Source organism: Podarcis erhardii (genome assembly GCF_964252035.2).
Source record: "Podarcis erhardii genome assembly, chromosome: 9".
Lineage (NCBI taxonomy): Eukaryota > Metazoa > Chordata > Lepidosauria > Squamata > Lacertidae > Podarcis > Podarcis erhardii.
This window is the reverse complement of record NC_138512.1, coordinates 36,326,908-36,348,264: the sequence shown is the minus strand read 5'-3', so window position 1 is coordinate 36,348,264 and position 21,357 is coordinate 36,326,908. Positions and strand designations below refer to the sequence as shown.

General features: G+C 43.9%; 1 protein-coding gene across 1 annotated transcript; it reads left to right on the top strand.

The window, feature by feature from the left end:
- Positions 1–2,950: 2,950 nt before the first annotated feature.
- Positions 2,951–13,673, top strand: LOC309349450 (methylsterol monooxygenase 1-like). The gene is made up of 6 exons (XM_081875482.1): positions 2,951–3,048; positions 4,905–5,203; positions 7,149–7,297; positions 9,338–9,464; positions 11,551–11,705; positions 12,989–13,673. Exons 2-6 carry the CDS (start codon positions 4,949–4,951, stop codon positions 13,194–13,196), a joined length of 894 nt encoding a protein of 297 aa, XP_081731608.1. The 5' UTR covers positions 2,951–3,048; positions 4,905–4,948; the 3' UTR covers positions 13,197–13,673.
- Positions 13,674–21,357: the final 7,684 nt, after the last annotated feature.

The window sequence follows — 21,357 nt, the reverse complement described above, 5'->3', positions numbered from 1 at the left end:
GTTTGGGACTTCTATTTAATGTAAAAGTGATGAAATAATGTCCCTCTTCAACAAGACAGCTATTTTTTGTTTCATAACTGTCTGGGAAGACAGATTGGATGAACTGAGTATGTTTTGCTTGGAGCAAAAGAACCATGCTGACCATTCTTCAGGATGAGAACAGAAATCGTGCGGTGGCAGCACGTTGGCAGCAGGACGCCCCATTAGCTAAAGTGGTACCTCAGGTTAAGAACAGTTTCAGGTTAATGTCAGGGAAGAGTTAGAGTTAGAAGTTTCCAGTTTCCCAGAGGGAGAAAGCTTTCCCCAAGGGGGGTAGGAGAGCAGTGAATCAAATAGAAGAGAGCAACAGGAACAACAGGGATGTTCCCAGGAAAGGCAAGGGTTAAGTTCTAGCTCAGATTCGGAGGAGGGGAGATACAAGCCAGCTCTAGCCAGGAGGTTAGAAAAAAGAGCGGAAAAAAAGGAAGGGTGCGTTTGACATTTTGAGAGTGGCTGGTCACGGAGAAGCAGAGCTGAGAAGGTATCTGAAAGAAGTGACTCTGAGGAAGAATAGTTAAGAACCGTTTATAAGATTGTTTTGTTGATACACAATAAAAGTTATAAAAGAACAAGAAGGGTTTGTGTGGTGATCTGAAGAGGACAACGACCACTCCTGACAGTTAAGAACAGTTCTCCAGAATGAATTAAGTTCTTAAACCAAGGTACCACTGTATTTTGAACATTAGGAACTTTTGACTAAGAGCAAGGGAGTGCTACAACAAGCTGTCTAGGAATGTTGTGTATATATCGGGGGGAAAGGATAAAATTGGTATTTGATTAAGATGTTTTTATATAAGATGGTAGGGAAGAATGTTGAAGCAGTATGGTAGATTTTTGTACATTCCAATGTTTATTACTTGATCAGACCCAAAGGTGCACTCTTTCCTATAATGGTCAGCCACATGCATATGGGGACCTCACAAACAGGAAAGGGTATAAATAGGGAGACGAAATGCAAAATATAACAGGACTCCTAGACCTTTAAGTTGTGTAGAAATGGACATGCCAGGATGTGTAGCTTGCTATGAGAGCTGCTCCATCTGAAATCTTGGCCATGTGAAACAGCTGCTCATGAAAGTTCTGGGTTGCTACCATGCCTGATGACTAGTGATAAACCACATTCCACACCAAACAAAATTTTTTTTGGAAGAAATGTTGTGTTAAAAGGAAAAGTACTCACTACTGGATATACTAGTTATTGCAGTCTGTAACTTAAGCATATGTTATATGAAATAATGGCTCCTCTTTAGCCTGATTCTTAGAGGGAAGTAAACTGTGTCTGGGCTGTACCACTTACAAGCTCATGTTTGAATGTTTCTCCTTATGCACGTGCAGGCCCACCCTAGTTTCAGAGAAAACTAGATGTCAGAGAAAAGGCTAGTCCCTTAAGAGCACTCCAAATGAGTGTGTTCTTTCCTTTTAAAATCAAGAAGCATTCTGTCACTGTCAAACTGGTTTCTCAAGTGAAATACCTCTGAGCTGTTTACCACATCACTGAACTGCATTATTCAATGCTGTGGTGTAGGCACTGAAGGGAGGATGGGATGGTGTTAACTCTTCAGTGACAACACGCTTGGGACACGTTTCTGGCAGGGAGGCTTAAAAGTAGCAGTGGTCTGTCTAGTTTATGTCAATGAGTGCAAAATGTGGCTGCCAGAGTTTTGACATATACAACCAATATGAATCATAGTACAGTGGTACCTCTGGTTAAGTACTTACTGGTAATTTGTTCCGGAAGTTCATTCTTAACCTGAAGCACCACTTTAGCTAATGGGGCCTCCGGCTGCTGCTACAAAGCCGCATGATTTCTGTTCTCACCCTGAAGCAAAGTTCTTAACCCGAGGTAATATTTCTGGGTTAGCGGAGTCTGTAACCTGAAGCGTATGTAACCCGAGGTACCACTGTACATCAACCTTTAGACAACTGCATTGCAGTGGCGTAGCGTGGGTTGTCAGCACCCGGGGCAAGGCAAGTAATTTGCACCCCCTAACCCGTGGATTTGCGCCCCCTAACCCGTGGATTTGCACCCCCTAACCCATGGATTTGAGCCCCCTAACCCTAACGCCCAGATGTTGCGCCCGGTACGGCCGGCCCCCCTACACCCCCCACGCTATGCCACTGCTGCATTGGCCATCTATTCATTTCCCAGCCTAAGTCAAGGCTGCACCTTTATAGCCTTAAATGGCCGTGCACCTTTACATATTTAAATAGCTTGCAACTCAAATATCTAAAACACTGCACCTTCTCTGAGAGCTTGTGACTCAAATACATGAAATACTGAACCTATCTGTGTTCCAAGATCAGCAGAGGGAATCTTTTTATGTTATCTGTTAGAGAGTAATTAAGTGGTGGTGCAAACTTCCCCAGCATGGCACCCTTGTTTGTGGAGTGCTTTCTCCCTACAACTATATAAGGGACAAACACTTCGTGAGACTTTTTTTACTGACTTTTGTGGGTTTTAATGAGTGTTTTACCCATCTGTTTTTAGTTCTCAGCCTGACAATGTGTTTTATAAATTGATTTTTAAGATTGCAATTTGTTACATCACACCCAACCCTGGCAATAATGAAGGGCAGGCTGTAACTTTTTATAAATATATAAATGCCAGTTGCTGGCCTCACTGATTGCATGTGGAAGATAGCAGTAGATTCCTGGCATAAAGCAGAGAATAAGGTAACCAAACTTGTATTTGCTGTTGAACAAGAACAGCTGCAATCTGAAGCACTTGCCAGTACTTAGGAACAAATCCATCTCGCTCCTCTCCCTTCTCTTCGTCAGTGAACTGGCGCCTCGTCCCATTGGCCGGCCAATCTCACTCCATCCCTCCACCCAATGGCGGCCCGCCGAGACCTGCTCGGGGCACGCCTGACGGTCGCGACGGCACCAATCGCGGCAGCGGGGCGGCCTTTCCTTCCGCGGCCAATGAAGGATTTGAGGACACGGGGCGGAGGGAGCCTGGCCCTTGTCGCGGAGCGTCGGTGGGCAGAGCTGCTGTATCCCTCGGCGCAGGTAAGAGGATGGAGGGCGGAGGCGGAGGCGCCTTGGGGGGCGGGTTGTTTTAGAGGGTGCTCCTGTCATTGGTTGCATTTGGAGATCCCCCACCCGAAAAAGGCGACCAACGCAACCCCTTTACATTTTGTTTATGGGCACCAAAATATTCATTTCTTGGCTGCTCAGGCCTGTTATTTTGTGACTTTCCGTTTTATTTTTCTCCCCCCTCACCGACTTCTCTCTCAGAAACAAAAGCTGAAGTTAAGGGTTCGGGAGATGCATTTTTATTTTGTATTAGTTGTTGTTATTTGGCCCAGGTGAGTTATAGGAGAAGGCATTTCTTTCTCCTGGTGCCTGTTTTCGATGTTCGCTGTTTTGATTCGCCTAGTGCTGCTTGCCTGGTAGAACAAGAAAGCAAACCATGGCTTGAAATTCTAAAGTTTCTATTATTAGTTTCTTGTGGTTGATGAGCTTGGCCAGGCCTGACTGATGGACTGTCTAGTTTTTATGTAACTTTTTTAAGACGGATGAGGTAGCATGTTTTAAGAATTATTTACCGGCTCTTCTCCAAGAAGCTGAAGGCATTCTCCTCCTGCAACTTGTTCAGGATGAGAACAAAAATCACGCAGCGACGGCGCGGGAGGCCCCATTAGCTAAAGTGGTGTTTCAGGTTAAGAACTGACCTCCAGAACAAATTAAGTTCTTAACCCGAGGTACCACTGTACAGTGGTACCTCAGGTTACATACGCTTCAGGTTACAGACTCTGCTAACCCAGAAATAGTAGCCTGGGTTAAGAACTTTGCTTCAGGGTGAGAACAAAAATCGTGCTCCGTGCTTGTGTGGGTGGCGCTGTGGGTTAAACCACAGAGCCTAGGACTTGCCAACCAGAAGGTCGGTAGTTTGAATCCCCATGGCAGGGTGAACAGCATTTCCGTGCGCTGCTCTGGTTTGCCAGAAGCGGCTTAGTCATGCTGGCCACATGACCCGGAAGCATGTAATTTGATCTTATACCTCCGATATTGAATGCTTATAAAAACTTTGTTCAATCTGATGCATTAGCAATGCCATATAGGTAAGAATTGGTTTGGACTGAAATTGGTACGTAAACATTGGCACCTGTCATTTGTTCATATCAGGAAGGGAAAGAAGATACAGTGGTACCTTGTGTTACGTACTTAATCCGTTCCAGAGATCCGTTTGTAACCCGAAACCGCTCATAGCATGAGGCACACTTTCCCTAATGGCACCTCCTGCTGCTGCCACGTCGCCAGAGTGCGACCCTTCAGCTTGCGTCCTGGGGCAAGGGTCGCACAAGGGAGATCTACTTCCGGGTTAGTGGAGCGCTGCCACGTCGCCAGAGTGCGACCCTTCCGCTTGCGTCCTGGGGCAAGGGTCACACAAGGGAGATCTACTTCCGGGTTAGTGGAGCGCGTAACCTGCAGCATTTGTAAGGGGGACGGTACATAACATGAGGTACCACTGTAATTGTTTTTGTAGTTAATCCTTGGATGCTATCTCGAGGTAAATCCTAGTAGTTTCATGCAGGGCTTTCAATTTACTTTTTATTATGTAACAGATAACTAGCATGATCAATCAATTTATGGCCAAGCAGCAGCACATTTCCTTCTTGTCAGGTGGTAGAGGAGATTCTGTCAATGTATACAGCGCAAGCAGGTATGAATTAATCTCTTCTGCTACCGGACAAGGACAAAGGGCAAGCAGTGACATCTGTTTAACTCTGTTGTCTAGTATGGAAATGGATAGACCTTGTCCCCTACTATTTTTATGCAAGTCAACAGCTACACACTGTGTTGCTGGCCGATGTCATTTTGGTTATGGTGTCTTTACCGTGATGTCTATTTACTGTTCCTAGAATCCTGCAGACAAGCTACAGGTGTGATGTTCCAGAGCTGAACGATGGCAACTAACGACAGTGTTGGCATACTGAATTCTGCTTACCTGGCTGTAGAATATATAGACTCTTTCTTGCCTGAGAATCCGCTACAACAGCCATTTAAAAATGCTTGGACATATATGCTGAATAACTACACCAAATACCAGATTGCAACCTGGGGATCACTTCTCATGCATGAACTTTCCTTCTTTTTAATATGTTTGCCTGGATTTATCTTTCAGTTTATACCTTACATGCAAAAGTATAAAATACAACAGGTAAGATGGAGTGTTGTCTAGTATGAAAAATTCCAGCTCTGGTGTCATACATGGCTCCAACAAGTGGCATAACTTTGGAGCTCCCCAGATCATGAGTTCACTTCCCATATTCTGCCTGCTTGCGACTGGTGACATTTTTGTGAGCAGCCTCTTTCAGAGGATAGAAAAAAACCGATCTTATGCTTTACTCTGCTTTTATAACAAACATGGAACAATTTACACTTATTTATGTGATTGTATAATTATCATGCATATTTTGGTTAATTTCTTATATAAATATTTAGTTTAGCTATCTGTGAGTACGTATTGCTGACTTCCAATCTGAATTCTGGGTGGTGCTGTTGAAAAGCACGAGGCAAAGGGCCTTTGACAGTCTGGCCTCTAACTTGCAAGCTTTCAAGTAAATAGGGTGTTTGTGTATGTTTTGATATGTTATTGTAGAAAGTGGAACATCTGAACAAGTTTGCCAACAGTATTATTTGCTAGATGTTTACTGTTCTCCTGCACGCTACCCCAAAGGACAAGAGGTAATGTTAAAAATGTATTTAAGCTGGAACGCTACACGGACTTACCTGTGAGTAAGCCACAGTGACAGTTGCTCAGATGTGATTGTCACTGTGGCTTACTCACAGATTAGTTGGTGTAAGATTAAGCAATGCATAGGATTGCATTGTTCAGCCAGTAAGTGAAGAAAGGAGATAACATTGTACAGTTGCTAGTTTCCTCCACAGAAGCTGTAGAGTGGCTAGAACACAGGTGGGAACCAGTGGTCCCCCAAACTGTCCTGTCATCTCTGAGCATTGGCAATGCTGGCAGGGGCTGATGGGAGTTGGGGCAGTCTGCAAAGCTTCAGGCTATCCATCACTAAGCTAGAACATGGCCCCTGTGTATAGCATCAGTCCTGGGCACTCTTGTTTTTAATAGTAACTGTGTGTGAAATTCACTTGAGTGACATACACCCTGATACCTGAATGGTATATATGTACAGTGGTGCCTCGCAAGATGAAAAGAATCCGTTCCGCGATTCTCTTCGTCCAGCGGTTTTTTCGTCTTGCGAAGCAAGCCCATTGACAGCTTAGCGGATTAGCGCTATTAGCGGTCTAGCGGCTTTTAGCGATCAGCTGAGAAGGGGCTTATCAGCTGAGAAGCGGTTTAGCGGCTTAGGAAAAGGGCGGAAAAAAGCGGAAAAAACCCGCGGGAACTCGCAAGATTTTTTCGTCTTGCGAAGCAACCCCATAGAGAAATTCGTTTAGCGAAGCGCCTCCAAAACAGAAAACCCTTTTGTCTAGCAGGTTTTCCGTCTTGCAAGGCGTTCGTCTTGCGGGGCACCACTGTAATAACATAAAGCTTGGAGTATTGCAATACACTGGTACCTCGGGTTAAGAACTTAATTTGTTTTGATGGTCTGTTCTTAAGCTGAAACTATTCTTAACCTGAAGCACCACTTTAGCTAATGGGGCCTCCTGCTGCTACTGCGCTGCCGGAGCATGATTTCTGTTCTCATCCTGAAGCAAAGTTCTTAACCCAAAGTACTATTTCTGGGTTAGCAGAGTCTGTAACCTGAAGCGTCTGTAACCCAAGGTACCACAGTATTGAATAATAAGTCCGTGAAATTTGTATCGTATATAATTCTGGTGCATTCTCAATCCAGTTTCTACTAAAAAGGTAGATGATAATTGACAGGGAATCAACATTAAAATGTATCTGATATTAGTGGAAACATTGATCATCACAGACAGCAGTGTTGCTGCATTTTGGGACAATATCAGTTGAAACAGTGTCAAATAAGACAAAGCTGATATTCCGTTACCTTTAATTTAGGTATTCTTCTATTATAGTATGAAGTACTATTAATTTAGTACTTATTCCCATGTATCACATCTTCAGTAATATCATTGAAATATTCTACTTCTATTTATAAAATACTTTTATTTCTTGTTTACAGGATAAACCAGAAACCTGGGAAAGCCAATGGAAGTGTTTCAAGGGACTTATGTTCAATCACTTTTTTATTCAGTTTCCTCTGATACTTGGTACCATTTACTTCACAGAATATTTTAATATTCCTTATGACTGGGAAAGCATGCCAAGATGGTAAGTACCGTATTTTTCGCCCTATAGGACGCACTTTTTCCCCTCCAGAAATGAAGGGGAAATCTGGGTGCATCCTATGGGGCGAATACAGGCTTTCGCTGAAGCTTGGAGAGCGAGAGGGGTCGTGCGCACCGACCCCTCTCGCTCTCCAGGCTTCAGCAAGACATCTGCAGCCTAGGCAGCCCTGCGGGAGGTCCTGCAGGGATGTCTAAGCTGCGGATAGCAGCCTGCTTCCCGGAGCGTCGGGTGCCCTGAAAGCAGAGTGCCCGGCGCTTTGGGAACACATCCGCAGCGTGGGGAGCCCTGCAGGAGTTCCCCGCAGGGCTCCCCACGCTGCGGATAGCAGCCTGCCGCCCGGTGGGCAGGGCGCCCTGAAGCAGAGCACCCCGCGTGCCGGACAGACATCCACAGCGTGGGGAGCCCTGCAGGAGTTTCCCGCAGGGCTCCCCATGCTGCGGATAGCAGCCTGCCACACGGCAGGCGGGGCGCCCTGAAGCAGAGCGCCCCGTGCGCCGGACAGACATTGGCCAGCCCCACAAGCTCGGGGACAGCAGGGAGGCACAGTGCCGCCATCCCGCTGTTCCCCGACCTGGTTCGGTTTCCCCGACCTGCTTTGGGGGGGGGGGAATAAAGGGGGAAAAAATTCCTTTATTTCCCCCCAAAAAAACTAGGTGCGTCCTATGGGACGGAGCGTCCTATGGGACGAAAAATACGGTATGTGGATTTCACTTAAACAGCTCTGTGCAGTTAAGTACTTCAATAAATGCAGTGTTTCTCAAATCCTGTTATGAACAAGCACTGGACTTCAGCATCTGGAAGATTTATAAAAGTTCTGCACAGAAAAATAATAATAAGTTTCTAGTAGTCAATCATTTTCAAGCTGAGCTTTCCCTATAAAGTGTTCTTATCATTACAAATTACAACTGATTTGCAAGAAAGCAAGATGTTAATGGATTAAGTAAATTTTATGTGAAATTAGTTTTAGAAAACTGCTACAATGATTTATATAGAAACTCAGCCAGGGGGATTTGAGAAAGTCACCTAACAATGATAACAAAAGAGAAATTTCAACAGTTAGGATATATGTATGTTTGTTTGTTTGCTTGCTTGTTTTTTGATGTTTTTCTTTTTATGTTTGTTGATAGGTTTGTTATAAATTTGGAAAACTAATAAAACTTTTTGGAAAAACAACAAATTACAACTGATTTGCTTCCAGCAATGTCACCAGAGTTCACAATTCCAACTTTCATTTTTTCATTCATTAGCAAACAGAATACAGCATACACCTTTCCCCTATCTATATTGTATTTGAAACATTTCTCACTAATTCCTTAGGGGAAAAAGTAGCAAAATATCTCACCAGCAACTTCCCATATGTTACAACTTAGGCTATATTTTTATCCTCATATCTATTATACATGGTAGCTTGGTTTCTACTTGCATGCCTTTTTATAGGTTTTTAAAAATTGCTATAGTTGTGACCTACTTTGGTTGTCAGCAATATGCTGTTGTGTATAATGCAATACACAAGGCTGTGTTGTGTATTAAGCACCAATAATCTTAGAATAATTTAAATTGCTATAGTTGTGACCTACTTTGTATTGAGCATAAGATTAGTAAGATTAATAATAATAATAAATTATCAATCTTACTAATCTTATGCTCAATACAAAGTAGGTCACAGCTATAGCAATTTAAATTATTCTAAGATTAATGGTGCTTGACACACAACACAACCTTGTGTATTGCATTATACACAACAGCAGTGTTTGTGTACGATGTAGTCTCTTAAGCCACTCTTATCCTCCCTATAAAATAAAGTTGTTGTGTACAAAGGTTATGTGTATGGTAAAATATGCTTTTCCCAATTCTTTGTAGACTGCTGCTGCCTTGCAAGCTATTGGATAACATGTTTCTCCAACACAAAAAAACTGGTTTTATAGTCAGTAAGAACTGCAAAAGCAAAAATTGTGTTGGGAGACAGGGTGTCCTAATCTATTGTCTTTAACAAATGCTTCTCTTTCCCTGCCCCCCCCCCAGGTATGTGCTACTTTCTCAATGTTTTGGATGTGCTGTGCTTGATGATGCCTGGCATTATTTTCTGCATAGGCTGCTGCATCACAAGAGAATATATAAGTATATCCACAAAGTGCATCATGAGTTTGTGGTATGTATTGCCTTAAATTCTTGGTGAACGTTACCTAGTTAATGCTGTGAGCATATAAAAGCACTAGGCATACATTAGCTATTCTTTTTGTAAAAAGGGAGAAGAGAAAACAGCATGCTTAGCAAACTGTTTTCATCAAGAGTTTAATATTGCTATAGTTGGACAGACTTTGAAAGTGATTACTCAAAATACAGTGGTACCTCGGGTTACATACGCTTCAGGTTACAGACCCCGCTAACCCAGAAATAGTACAGTGGTGCCTCGCAAGACGAAGTTAATCCATTCTGCGAGTCTCTTCGTCTTGCGGTTTTTTCGTCTTGCGAAGCAAGCCCATTGACGGCTTAGCGGATTAGCGCTATTAGCGGATAAGCGGCTTAGAAAGGGGGGGGAGGGGGGAAAACCGCAGGAACCCGCAAGACATTTTCGTCTTGCCAAGCAAGCCCATAGGAAATTTGTTTTGCGAAGCACCTCCAAAACGGAAAACTCTTTTGTCTAGCGAGTTTTACATCTTGCGAGGCATTTGTCTTGCGGGGCACCACTGTACTATTTCTGGGTTAGCAGAGTCTGTAACCTGAAGGGTCTGTAACCCAAGGTACCACAGTATTGAATAATAAGTCAGTGAAATTTGTATCGTATAGAATTCTGGTGCCTTCTCAATCCAGTTTCTACTAAAAAGGTAAATAGATCATAGTATCCTGCTTCCTAATGAGATCCGGAGCCCAGAAGTCTGTTATAAAACCATGATTACTTTACTGTGCTGATTTCCTGCAGCCTTCTTGAAACAATGTACAGGCTCCAAACTAATTCAGGAGTGGGGAAACCTGTGGCCCTGCAGATATAGGAGCTCCGCTCATTCCTGACCATGGGCTATGCCGGCTGAGGGACCTCGGGTTAAGAACTTTGCTTCAGGATGAGAACAGAAATCGTGCTCCAGCGGCGCAGCAGCAGTGGGAGGCCCCATTAGCTAAAGTGGTGCTTCAGGTTAAGAACAGTTTCAGGTTAAGAACGGACCTCCGGAAGGAATTAAGTACTTAACCCAAGGCACAACTGTAGTTTGCCGTTTTAAATGCTGTGCTCTGAATATGTCTAACTTCTTACCCACCAATGATACAAAACACAAAAATCCCTTCAGCTGGTTTTCCCTACAAATGATCTCTGTCTCTTATTCTGATAATGATTATGTAGGTTAGGAACATAACCCACTCTGACCTAGTATATTTGTAGTGAAGTCTGACCAGCAGCAATTATCCAGTCTCCTGACTTACTGGGGTCCTATTAAACAGAGAGACCAGTGACTGAACTTTAGTCCTTCTGCATCACTGTGCTGTACAACTGAGCTAAAGCCCACCTGTTCAACCTAGTTCATTTCAACCTAGATTGGATGGTTTCCCTAACAACCACCCTCCAATTGCTTTTTTGAATAGCTAGCTTCTATTACTGAAATAACACTCAGTAGGGAGCATAGACTAAAGACTCAGAAAAACCTTCAGGGGGATCTGAAGGTGAGGAAAGCATCACTGTAAAGTTTTCATATAAGCTATGATTTGCTTCCATTCTGAATATTTTACAAGGGGTTCTTATTCTGTCGTCTTAAGTAATCATGGTTCTATGCTACCAGTTGAGATTATAGTGTTTCAGGGGCAGTCCAGAATTTGTAGTCATAAAGAGTTGGAGTGGAGCTAAATGCAGTTCACTCATTCCTCTGTTACCTGTATGTAACATTAAAACCAGGATCTGAGTGCGAGAGGGGGAGAATTCTGCTAAAACAACCTGGCCATGCAGGAAGTACTGTCGTATCTCGGGTTACAAACGCTTCGGGTTACAGACTCCGCTAACCCGGAAGTAGTACCTCGGGTTAAAAACTATACCTCAGGATGAGAACAGAAATTGTGCAGCAGCGGCAGGAGGCCCCATTAGCTAAAGTGGTACCTCAGGTTAAGAACGGTTTCAGGTTAAGAACGGACCTCCGGAACGAATTAAGTTCGTAACCTACTGTATACATTTCAGATTAGCTGTAAAGTACCGGTATATTTATGTCATGACATACAAAAGAGCATTCTTTTTTTCCCTCTTCCTCCTTTCATAGGCTCCGTTTGGAATGCAAGCTGAATATGTACACCCTCTGGAAACCCTTATCATTGGAACTGGGTTTTTCATTGGAATAATGGTGTTTTGCAATCACGTGATTCTTCTGTGGGCATGGATGATCTGTCGCTTGCTGGCGATCATTGACGTCCACATGTAATCTACTTTCCCTGTTCAGTCTGGTCATATTCATCAGAAATATAGAGGGTTGTATTCAACGAAGTGAATTATTAGACCTAAATTATTAGACCTAAATTTGTCATCTAGGTGTACTCTTAAGTCACACTTCGTTGAATACCACCCAAAGTCACCAGGTAAAATCTAGACAAGTGACCTTTTTTAAAAAAAAATCTATTAACTATTCGGGATTTCCTCTAAATGTCCTTATTCAAAGTGCATGTATTTAAGACTGAAATCCTGTGCATACCTACCTTAGAGTAAGTTTCAGTGACTTTAGTAGAGCTTGCATAAACATTCAGAGGATTCTACTGCACATGATTCTTTAGATGACAAGCTTACAAACTAATTTGATACTCTTTGAGCAAGTAGAATCATCTTAAGTTCCACATAAAAGCTGCTCTATTAAGCATGATTAAGATGTAACTAGAAATGATAAAATATAACTGGAAAATATAAAACTGATAAAATATAACTGGAACCTAAATGAGCCTTAGGCTCACATGCTCCCTCTTCCCCTCTATTTTCACATGTCAAAGATAGATACAGAGTGGCTGGGGCAACCCAGCCAGATGGGAAGGCTATAAATGAAATATTTTATTTTATTTTATTTATTTATTACAGATAGAAAACTTTTAAATGTTAAGCTTACTAGAATTCCTTGTGATGTCTGGAACAAGTGAAACAAATTATGGTTAAGAGAGAAAATTTAACCATAATTTTTGGTTGATGGGAGTTGTTGTCCAACATTTGGAGAGCCATAGGTTGGCCACCCGGATTCATTAAATACTTTCCCAGCAATATCTAGCTATGAATCCAGACTGTGTGTGTGTGTGAGAGAGAGAGAGAGAGACCACATTTTTCAACTATTTCATTCCTCTGTTTGGCATAGTGTTGTGGACACTTTGTGCTGAGATATTTACATGACCTCCTTGCAGGGACTATATATAAAGCATGTATCATCAGTACAGAAGTAAGAAACACATTTTAAATACCACATGGCAGATGTTACTTCTACAGCTTCAGAAGTATGTTGTCCAGTTGAATAGTCCAGGAACTTCAGGGGTTTTTCAACCAAGTTAATATGGAAACTGGTAAATGTCTATGGTTGTAGTCCTATACCCACTTACAAGAGAGTAAGCCCCATTAAACTCAGTGGGACTCGCTTCTGATTTTAGCAATGCTTCACTTGAATGGAAATGCGAGCAATGTCTTCCGTACCTGTATTGTAAAATCTCCTCTCTCTTATTCTCTCTCCTTAGCGGCTACGACATTCCTCTGAATCCATTGCATTTGGTGCCTTTCTATACTGGGGCTCAATTCCATGACTTCCACCATATGAACTCAATTGGCAACTATGCTTCAATCTTCACGTGGTGGGATAAACTGTTTGGTACCGACTCGCAGTACAATTCTTATAGAGAGAAATTGGAGAAACAAGAGTGCATGGTGGAAAAGAAGACCAAATAAATTTCCCAGCAAAAATATAAGGAGGAGAACTTGACAAATGCACATAACTACAATAAACTTTTGGTTAAGCCTAGAAGATTTAACACCCTCTGCAAATTCAAAGCTATATGATGCTTTTAACTGGAGCCCAAGAACAAGCCTGCTGGGCCCTCGCTGTGTGCTAGAGGAAACGGCCGTATCATCCTAAAATGAATGCATTTTCTATTTTATACGCAAGTGAAGCATATATATTTAAGTAAAGGTTAAAGATGAAGGCCACAAATTTGAATGTTTGTAAAGAACAATGTATCCATTTAGAAATCAAAGTTTGTTAAAGAATAAAGTTTCCATTAGAGTTGGATAGAACTGTTTGTAATGTACTTGGATATATGAAGTTAAGTTTCTTCTGAAGCATACCCATAAAAACTGGTTTAATGAGCTGCTGAGTAGAACTTCCTTGGGAACAAAAATACCGGAAGAGGAGTATTTGCACATGTTAATATTTGTTTCCTTGAAAAACCTTTCTTATTCTGGTGTTATAAAAATTTTAGATTTGAGAGAGGAAGCTTTGTTTCTCCTAACACTTAATTTATTGCCCAAATTCCTTTAAACCTATGAAGTCTTTCTCGTGAACATTTGTGTTTACTAAACTTGATATGTTTACTGTATCTACCCTGTCTTATTTGTCTCCGTTTTCAAACAAGTCGCAATACTAGATGTGTATTTGAACAAAGAACAAATTCACATTTGCATGTTCTGTGTTTTTTCTTCTCTCTGCTTGGTTTGAGGATTTCCTTGGTCTGTTATACTTCACTCTGACCAGAAGATGGTGCATAATACTTCTTGGCATCATTATGTGTGTTCTAGTTTTTCCCCCAGATTTTCAGTATTTCCCCCTCTGCAGTATTGTTCAATCGATCCAGCACCTTAGTGACATCTTTCACATTCACACAAAGTGGCATCTCCATGTCCTTGAGGACAGAGGTGCTGGTTCACGTCTCCAACTTCCTCTCAGGTGCCTCTGCTGGAGGGAGGCTCCTTCCTGACAGGAGGGGCTGAGAGTGATGACAGCAGCCTTTTAGGAGACGCCTGACTAGAGGCATCTGACGTCACAAGGTGGGACACCTCTCTGACAGCCTGCTTGAACCTTCTCCAGCATCCAGCTTCTGAATTTTTTTAATCACAAGCCAGCTCCACCAGCTCTGACCTTTCTTGAGGCCTTGACCTTCCTCCATCCTGCTCAGGCACTTCCCTGGGTCACCCAGCTCTGACTGCCTGATTCATTCCCCCACTTCTTTGGGATCTGCCAATCCCCTCCATGGCATACCCATGGGGCTTCTGAAAGCCCTGGTGACATGAGGAAGCAATGTGGGGTAAACTGCCTGGGGAAACCTAGCCAGATGGGTGGGGGTATAAATAATAAAATTATTATTAATCAGTGCTTTTTTCCAGGGGGTACTTTCAGTACCAGTATCTCCTTTTTTGTTGTTAAAAAGTGTGGCACTTACTGTAACTTCATGGTGAGTTCCGGTGCCTATTTTTCTAGAAAAAAGCACATCATTATTAATTTATTATTCTATTATTATTGGCCTGTGGTGCTGCTGGGGCTTCAAGTCACACGTGAATTTGAACTAAGAAACCGGTTCTTTGGCGACAGGTTTCCAGCCTGAATGAACTTGGGTGGGCCAGTAAGAGCTAAAAAGAAACCAATAAAGACTCCTCCCGCCTTCTCTCCAAAAAGAGAAATGTGCTCACACACATGCCAAAGAGATCCTAGGAGAGATTGGCTCAAATAAATAGGAATTCAGTTCCATTCCTTTCCTTTTCAGTTCAGTGTGCGTGTGTGTTTTTATAGAAACCGCATTGTTGTTGCATAGGATGCCATGGGAATATGATTAGCTTCTATATTCTGGCACACAATATACTATTCTAGTGATTCTCCAACCCCTCTCCCTTCTTAGGCTCTGGGGTGCATGACGAATATTTACATCTTCTGGAGCTGGGTTTTTAACTACAACCACAGTCACTCATAATCATGTTAAGCACAGGAAATGCCATGAGTGGTGCAGAATCCTCTTTATTGCTTGATAGCAATTACTTCATCATACTTGGAAACATACGGCTACCAAGCAGTATCTGGAAATATATTTGACACTCAAACAATTTAAAAAAAGAAATGCAAATATGCATTTTAGTCATTCCTTCTAAGCTACAGGAAACCCATCAACCAAAACCAATGGGGTTCATCTGGTCCCCTCACTCCATTTTTGGGGGTGTGGATATTCTGTAATTGTATGTGTTTCTTTCATGAACCTTCAGCCATTGCGGGGGCTGGAGTGTTTGTTATGTGTTTGATTCTGCTGAATATTTACTACAGCCCCTGCACACACTTTATCTGAGCCACATTAAACACTGTGGGAATTACTTTCGAATAAATGTGCACTGTTCATTTATCTTTCTGCTGTTTCAGTTATTTTTATTGCATTTGATTGTTTTGCATAATTAATTAATTAATTAATCACCCTTTACCCTAAGATCCCAGGGTGGGTTACAACAATTAAAACACAATGTTAGAAACACTGCCTTTTGTCGATCCGCTTTATATGTTTATTTCAAACAGAAAAGCAGTGTTTACAAGTTTTAAAAAATTAGTCCACACCGATGCTATATTTGTCATTCATTGAGCCCTTGAACAACGGGAAATTAGCCACAAAAAATGCAAAGAAAAACAGGTGAAAGTTTGTGGGGATCCAAGATGTTCCCGCCATGCTCTCTGCTCCAAGCCACTATTGCTCTTAACCACCTTCAAATAAACTCCCATTACCAGTGATTGACTGAATTTACATACCTCCTTTCTGCCAAGGCACCCAAAGCAGTTTACAATTCAAATACTAAAACGAGAACATTATATAACATGAAGACTGACAGAGTCCACTACTGCCAACTGGGAGCTGATGTGCTCACTGGCCTGGCCTCCCTTGCCACTGCTCTCCTTCAGGTCCTGCAGCAGCCCCATGCAAAAAGGTAAAGGTAAAGGGACCCCTGACCATTAGGTCCAGTCGGGACCGACTCTGGGGTTGTGGCACTCATCTTGCTTTATTGGCTGAGGGAGCCAGCGTACAGCTTCCGGGTCATGTGGCCAGCATGACTAAGCCGCTTCTGGTGAACCAGAGCAGTGCACGGAAACGCCGTTTACCAACATCAGGGTCTTTTCCAGGGTGTCTTCTCTTCTCATGAGGTGGCCAAAGTATTGGAGCCTCAGCTTCACAATCTGTCCTTCCAGTGAGCACTCAGGGCTGATTTCCTTAAGAATCGAGAGGATTGATCTTCTTGCAGTCCATGGGACTCTCAAGAGTCTCCTTCAGCACCATAATACATATATATGTATACATACACACACACACACATATATGTATACATGTATATGTATACATGTATATGTATATGTATAATGTGTTGGCAATAAGGATAGGAAAATGCGGCAGAAAGGGCAGGATAACGCTGGAAGCAATGTCATCTCATTTGTTTTAATTGTTCGGAATATTGTATTTTAAAATTTGTTGTAACTTGCCCTGAAACTTCATGGCGAAGGATGGGCAACAGTTCAAATAAGTAATAACAAAGAACGTCCCTGCAAACTTCCTATGAACAAACCAGAATGCTCAGTAACCAGGTAGTCTGGAAGTGACCTTGGAGAGTAGGGCAGTTTCCTATGAGTGTAAATATAGGCTGAATCGACACATGTATTAAAAAAAAATGCTGTGAACATGCTTTTTTTTTAAAAAAAAAAAAAAGGTTTAAAATACTGTACTTCCAATCGGGATTCAGGCCTCATCATGGGACTGAAACTGCCTTGGTCGCGCTGGTTGATGATCTCCGGCGAGCTAGGGACAAAGGTGAGAGTTGTTTCCTAGTTCTGCTGGATCTCTCAGCGGCCTATGATACAATCGACCATAACATCCTTCTGGACCGTCTAGAGGGGCTGGGAGCTGGGGGCACTGTTATACAGTGGTTTCGCTCCTTCCTCCTGGGCCGTGTTCAGAAAGTGGTGGGGGGGGATGAGTGTTCAGACCCCTGGGCCCTCACTTGTGGGGTGCCTCAGGGTTCCGTCCTCTCCCCCATGCTTTTCAACATGCAGCCACTGGGAGAGATCATCAGGAGGTTTGGACTGGGTATCCATCAATATGCGGATGATACCCAGCTCTACCTCTCTTTCAAATCAGAACCAGTGAAGGCGGTGAAGGTCCTGTGTGAGTGCCTGGAGGCGGTTGGAGGATGGATGGCGGCTAATGGATTGAGGTTGAATCCTGACAAGACAGAAGTACTGTTTTGGGGGGACAGGGGGCGGGCTGGTGTGGAGGACTCCCTGGTCCTGAATAGGACTGTGCCCCTGAAGGACCAGGTGCGCAGCCTGGGAGTCATTTTGGACTCACAGCTGTCCATGGAGGCACAGGTCAATTCTGTATCCAGGGCAGCTGTCTACCAACTCCACCTGGTACGCAGGCTGAGACCCTACCTGCCCGCGGACTGTCTCGCCAGAGTGGTGCATGCTCTAGTTATCTCCCGCTTGGACTACTGCAATGCGCTCTACCTGGGGCTACCTTTGAAGGTGACTCGGAAACTACAACTAATCCAGAATGCGGCAGCTAGACTGGTGACTGGGGGCGGCCACAGAGACCACATAACACCGGTCTTGAAAGACCTACATTGGCTCCCAGTACGTTTCCGAGCATAATTCAAAGTGTTGGTGTTGACCTTTAAAGCCCTAAACGGCCTCGGCCCAGTATACCTGAAGGAGCGTCTCCACCCCCATCGTTCTGCCCGGACGCTGAGGTCCAGCGCCGAGGGCCTTCTGGCAGTTCCCTCATTACGAGAAGCAAAGCTATAGGGAACCAGGCAGAGGGCCTTCTCGGTAGTGGCACCCGCCTTGTGGAACGCCCTCCCATCAGATGTCAAAGCGATAAATAACTACCTGACATTCAGAAGACATCTTAAGGCAGCCCTGTTCAGGGAAGTTTTTAATCTGTGATATTTTAGTGTATTTCTGGTTTTTATGGAAGCCGCCCAGAGTGGCTGGGGAAACCCAGCCAGATGGGCGGGGTACAAATAATAAATTATTATTATTATTATTATTATTATTATTATTATTATTATTATTATTATTATTACTGTATACCTGTGCAGTATATGTAATTTGGCATTAGCTTACCAGCGCCACCTGGTGCCATGTTTGTATAATGCACTTAAAACACACCTAAAATGTTTTATCTGCAGCTGTACAGCTGATTACTCAACAAACATGTGAAACGAACAGTGACTTTTGAGCATGGGAAAACAGCAGAACCTTGTGGGATGTTAAAGCCCAGTCGCACCCTGATTGTGGCACACATGGCCAACCTGAATAAAATATTGGGGGGGGGGTCCTGCATAATCGATCAAATATTTTATTGTAGGGGGTGGCAGCAAAGTGACCTCGGCCTCTAGGATATGGTTCCTAGGGTGGCATGCGTTCTGGCAGGCAGGCATACATGCACTTCATCCTATGGAGACATTTGTGGCATGTGCTGAGGGTCCTGAGAGGCACACCCTCCCACAACTGATGGCACCTGCCCTCAAAAGCGCAGGCCTACCTTCCTCTTGGCACGCGCGAGGAAGATTCTGGCGCCAAACCTGCAGGGCGCTTGGCCCTGGCCAATTGCGACGACTATGGGGGAAGCGGCCCGGGCGCCCCCAGGGCGCTGCCAGGAGGACGGCATCTCCTTCGAGTACCACCGCTACCCGGAGATGCGCGAGGCGATGGTCTCGGTGTGGCTGCAGTGCTCGTCCATCAGCAGGATCTACACCGTGGGCCGCAGCTCCGAGGGCCGGGAGCTGCTGGTCATTGAGCTCTCCGACAACCCGGGCGAGCACGAGCCTGGTAAGGGAAGCCCCTGACACAGCCCCCCCCCCCGGGTAGTGCTGGGGTGGGGTTGGGGGTGTCCTGGGTGGCTTCTCTTTCCTCCACCCCACCGCCCCCATTTTTTCTTTTGCTTTCTCAGGTGGAATAAACAACCTCTCTCCCTTGCAAATTCCTGCCTTGTTTCTCAGCATTGAGGTCACCGCGTGCGCAGACCTGGAGACGCATGCAACGGATGCTATGGTGATAATGATAATCTTTCCTGGTAACCAGGCTTTGAGGATCTCTGCCTACACCTTTTCAGCCATGATTTTGACTCGGCTTAGTGGGCTGGCTGAGCTGCTTGTGTGATTGCAGAGGCCACGTGCGGCGCATTTCACAGTGGAATGACTTTGGATGGGCAGCTGAAACCTTCCTGGTTTAAGGGAATTAGTTGGGAAAAGGATTCATCTGTGCCAGCCTTATTGGAGGGGGAAGAGAAGCAAGTAGAGAGCCATTTGGTGGGATGGTTTCTTATAGACTTGAATCTCCAGATGCCATTGAAGCTGGCCCTCCCATAATCTTCCACCACTGGCCATGCTAGATGGGATTGATGGGAATTGGAATCTTAACTACACCTAGAGAGCCACAGGTTTCCCATCCCTGTTATAGATCAAGGTACCAGCCACATGTCAGGTTGCATAGGAAGGCCTCTGTCTTCAGTCTTTAAAGAGCCAGTAGCCATTGATGGAAAGAAAGCCGTATATGTACCATGACTTGGAAGAGACTAGCTCCATCTCCTTCTGTCTCTCTCTTCACACATGCGTACGCACGCACGCACGCGTGCACACACACACACACACACACACACACAATGTTAAAAGTGTAACACAGTTTCTCTTATTCAAAGAAATGCTTCTCCACAGCAGCTGCTTGATGCAGTAACAGTAGTAGCTAAAATTTCTCTGAATACATGAATCGGTCAAATAATACCCATGCTGGTGCTGCCAGGTTCCATGGTGGCACACAGTGGCCAACAATATTTACCGTACAGTCTGGCTGGTAAGGAAATAGGTTCACACAAAAAGTTATTTATTTGCTTAGTGATTTGTAGCCTGTTTTTCTGTCAAAGCAATTCACAAAGTGGAACAAAGTGACAGAATTGTGACATCCTGCTGCCACTTCAAGATATTTACTTTTTTAGCGACAACCATACCCACTGAAATATTAACCTCTCTCTTCCATCTTCCAGTAGCCTGTGGGTGCCTTGACACAGGAGGGAGACCAACTCATTCATTCCAGGGCAATGTAGTGTCATATAACCAGCATTCCAACCAAGCATACAGATAATTAATCCCCAGTCAAAAAGTTATTAAAAAGTGAACGTTTGGTCTACAAAAATACATGGCAGAATTAAGCATAATTTACAACCAGCTCATTCATTCTAAGGCAATGTAGTCATATAACTAGCAACAAAACTACTCCCATCTAGACTCTCACCCTCATAGGGTTGTAATCTATACCGGTTCAGTGTCTCACACTGAGTGGTACTGAACAACTTTGAAACGAACAAAAGCATTACAACTCAGATTCTCACTTCGGACAGCAAAAACTACCCAATAAGGCTGGCTCGAGACATTTTGGTGCCTGGGGCAAACCACAAAAAGGCACCTCCCTCCCCACAAAGGAAGAAGTGGGGAGTAAAGATCTACATCCGAATCTGCTACCCTATGGAAGAAGAGTTTGGATTTGATATCCCGCCTTTCACTCCCTTTAAGGAGTCTCAAAGCGGCTAACATTCTCCTTTCCCTTCCTCCCCCACAACAAACACTCTGTGAGATGAGTGGTGCTGAGAGACTTCAAAGAAATGTGACTGGCCCAAGGTCACCCAGCAGCTGCATGTGGAGGAGTGGAGACTCGAACCCGGTTCCCCAGATTACGAGACTACCGCTCTTAACCACTACACCACACTGGCTCACATGGGTCCTGCCACCTGAGGCAGTCACCTCACCTTGCCTCATGGGTGGGCCAGTCCTGCTACCCAATATTACATCACTTCTTTCTCCTACTTGGATAATACATTCCACAGCACAAACTCAAAGAGGTTGGTGCCCTCATGCAAACTCCAAAAGGTGGCAGCAAGCCAGATAGCCATAGATGTTTTTACTATCCTCCTCCTAGAATCAGCAATGAAGTGCTGGCTGGTTGGCATCTAGGAACAGAGTGGGCAAGCAGATGGAATGGCCCAGGAGCTCTCACTAGCAGCAGCATTAAAAAAAAACATATCAGAGCAGGTCAGCATCCTAT

Coding starts and splice junctions, on each gene's coding strand:
- LOC309349450 (XM_081875482.1), top strand. CDS start 4,949: ATGGCAACTAACGACAGTGTTGGCATACTGAATTCTGCTTACCTGGCT. Junction 7,298..9,337: donor TGGGAAAGCATGCCAAGATG/GTAAGTACCGTA, acceptor CCCCCCCCCCAG/GTATGTGCTACTTTCTCAAT. Junction 9,465..11,550: donor AAGTGCATCATGAGTTTGTG/GTATGTATTGCC, acceptor CTCCTTTCATAG/GCTCCGTTTGGAATGCAAGC.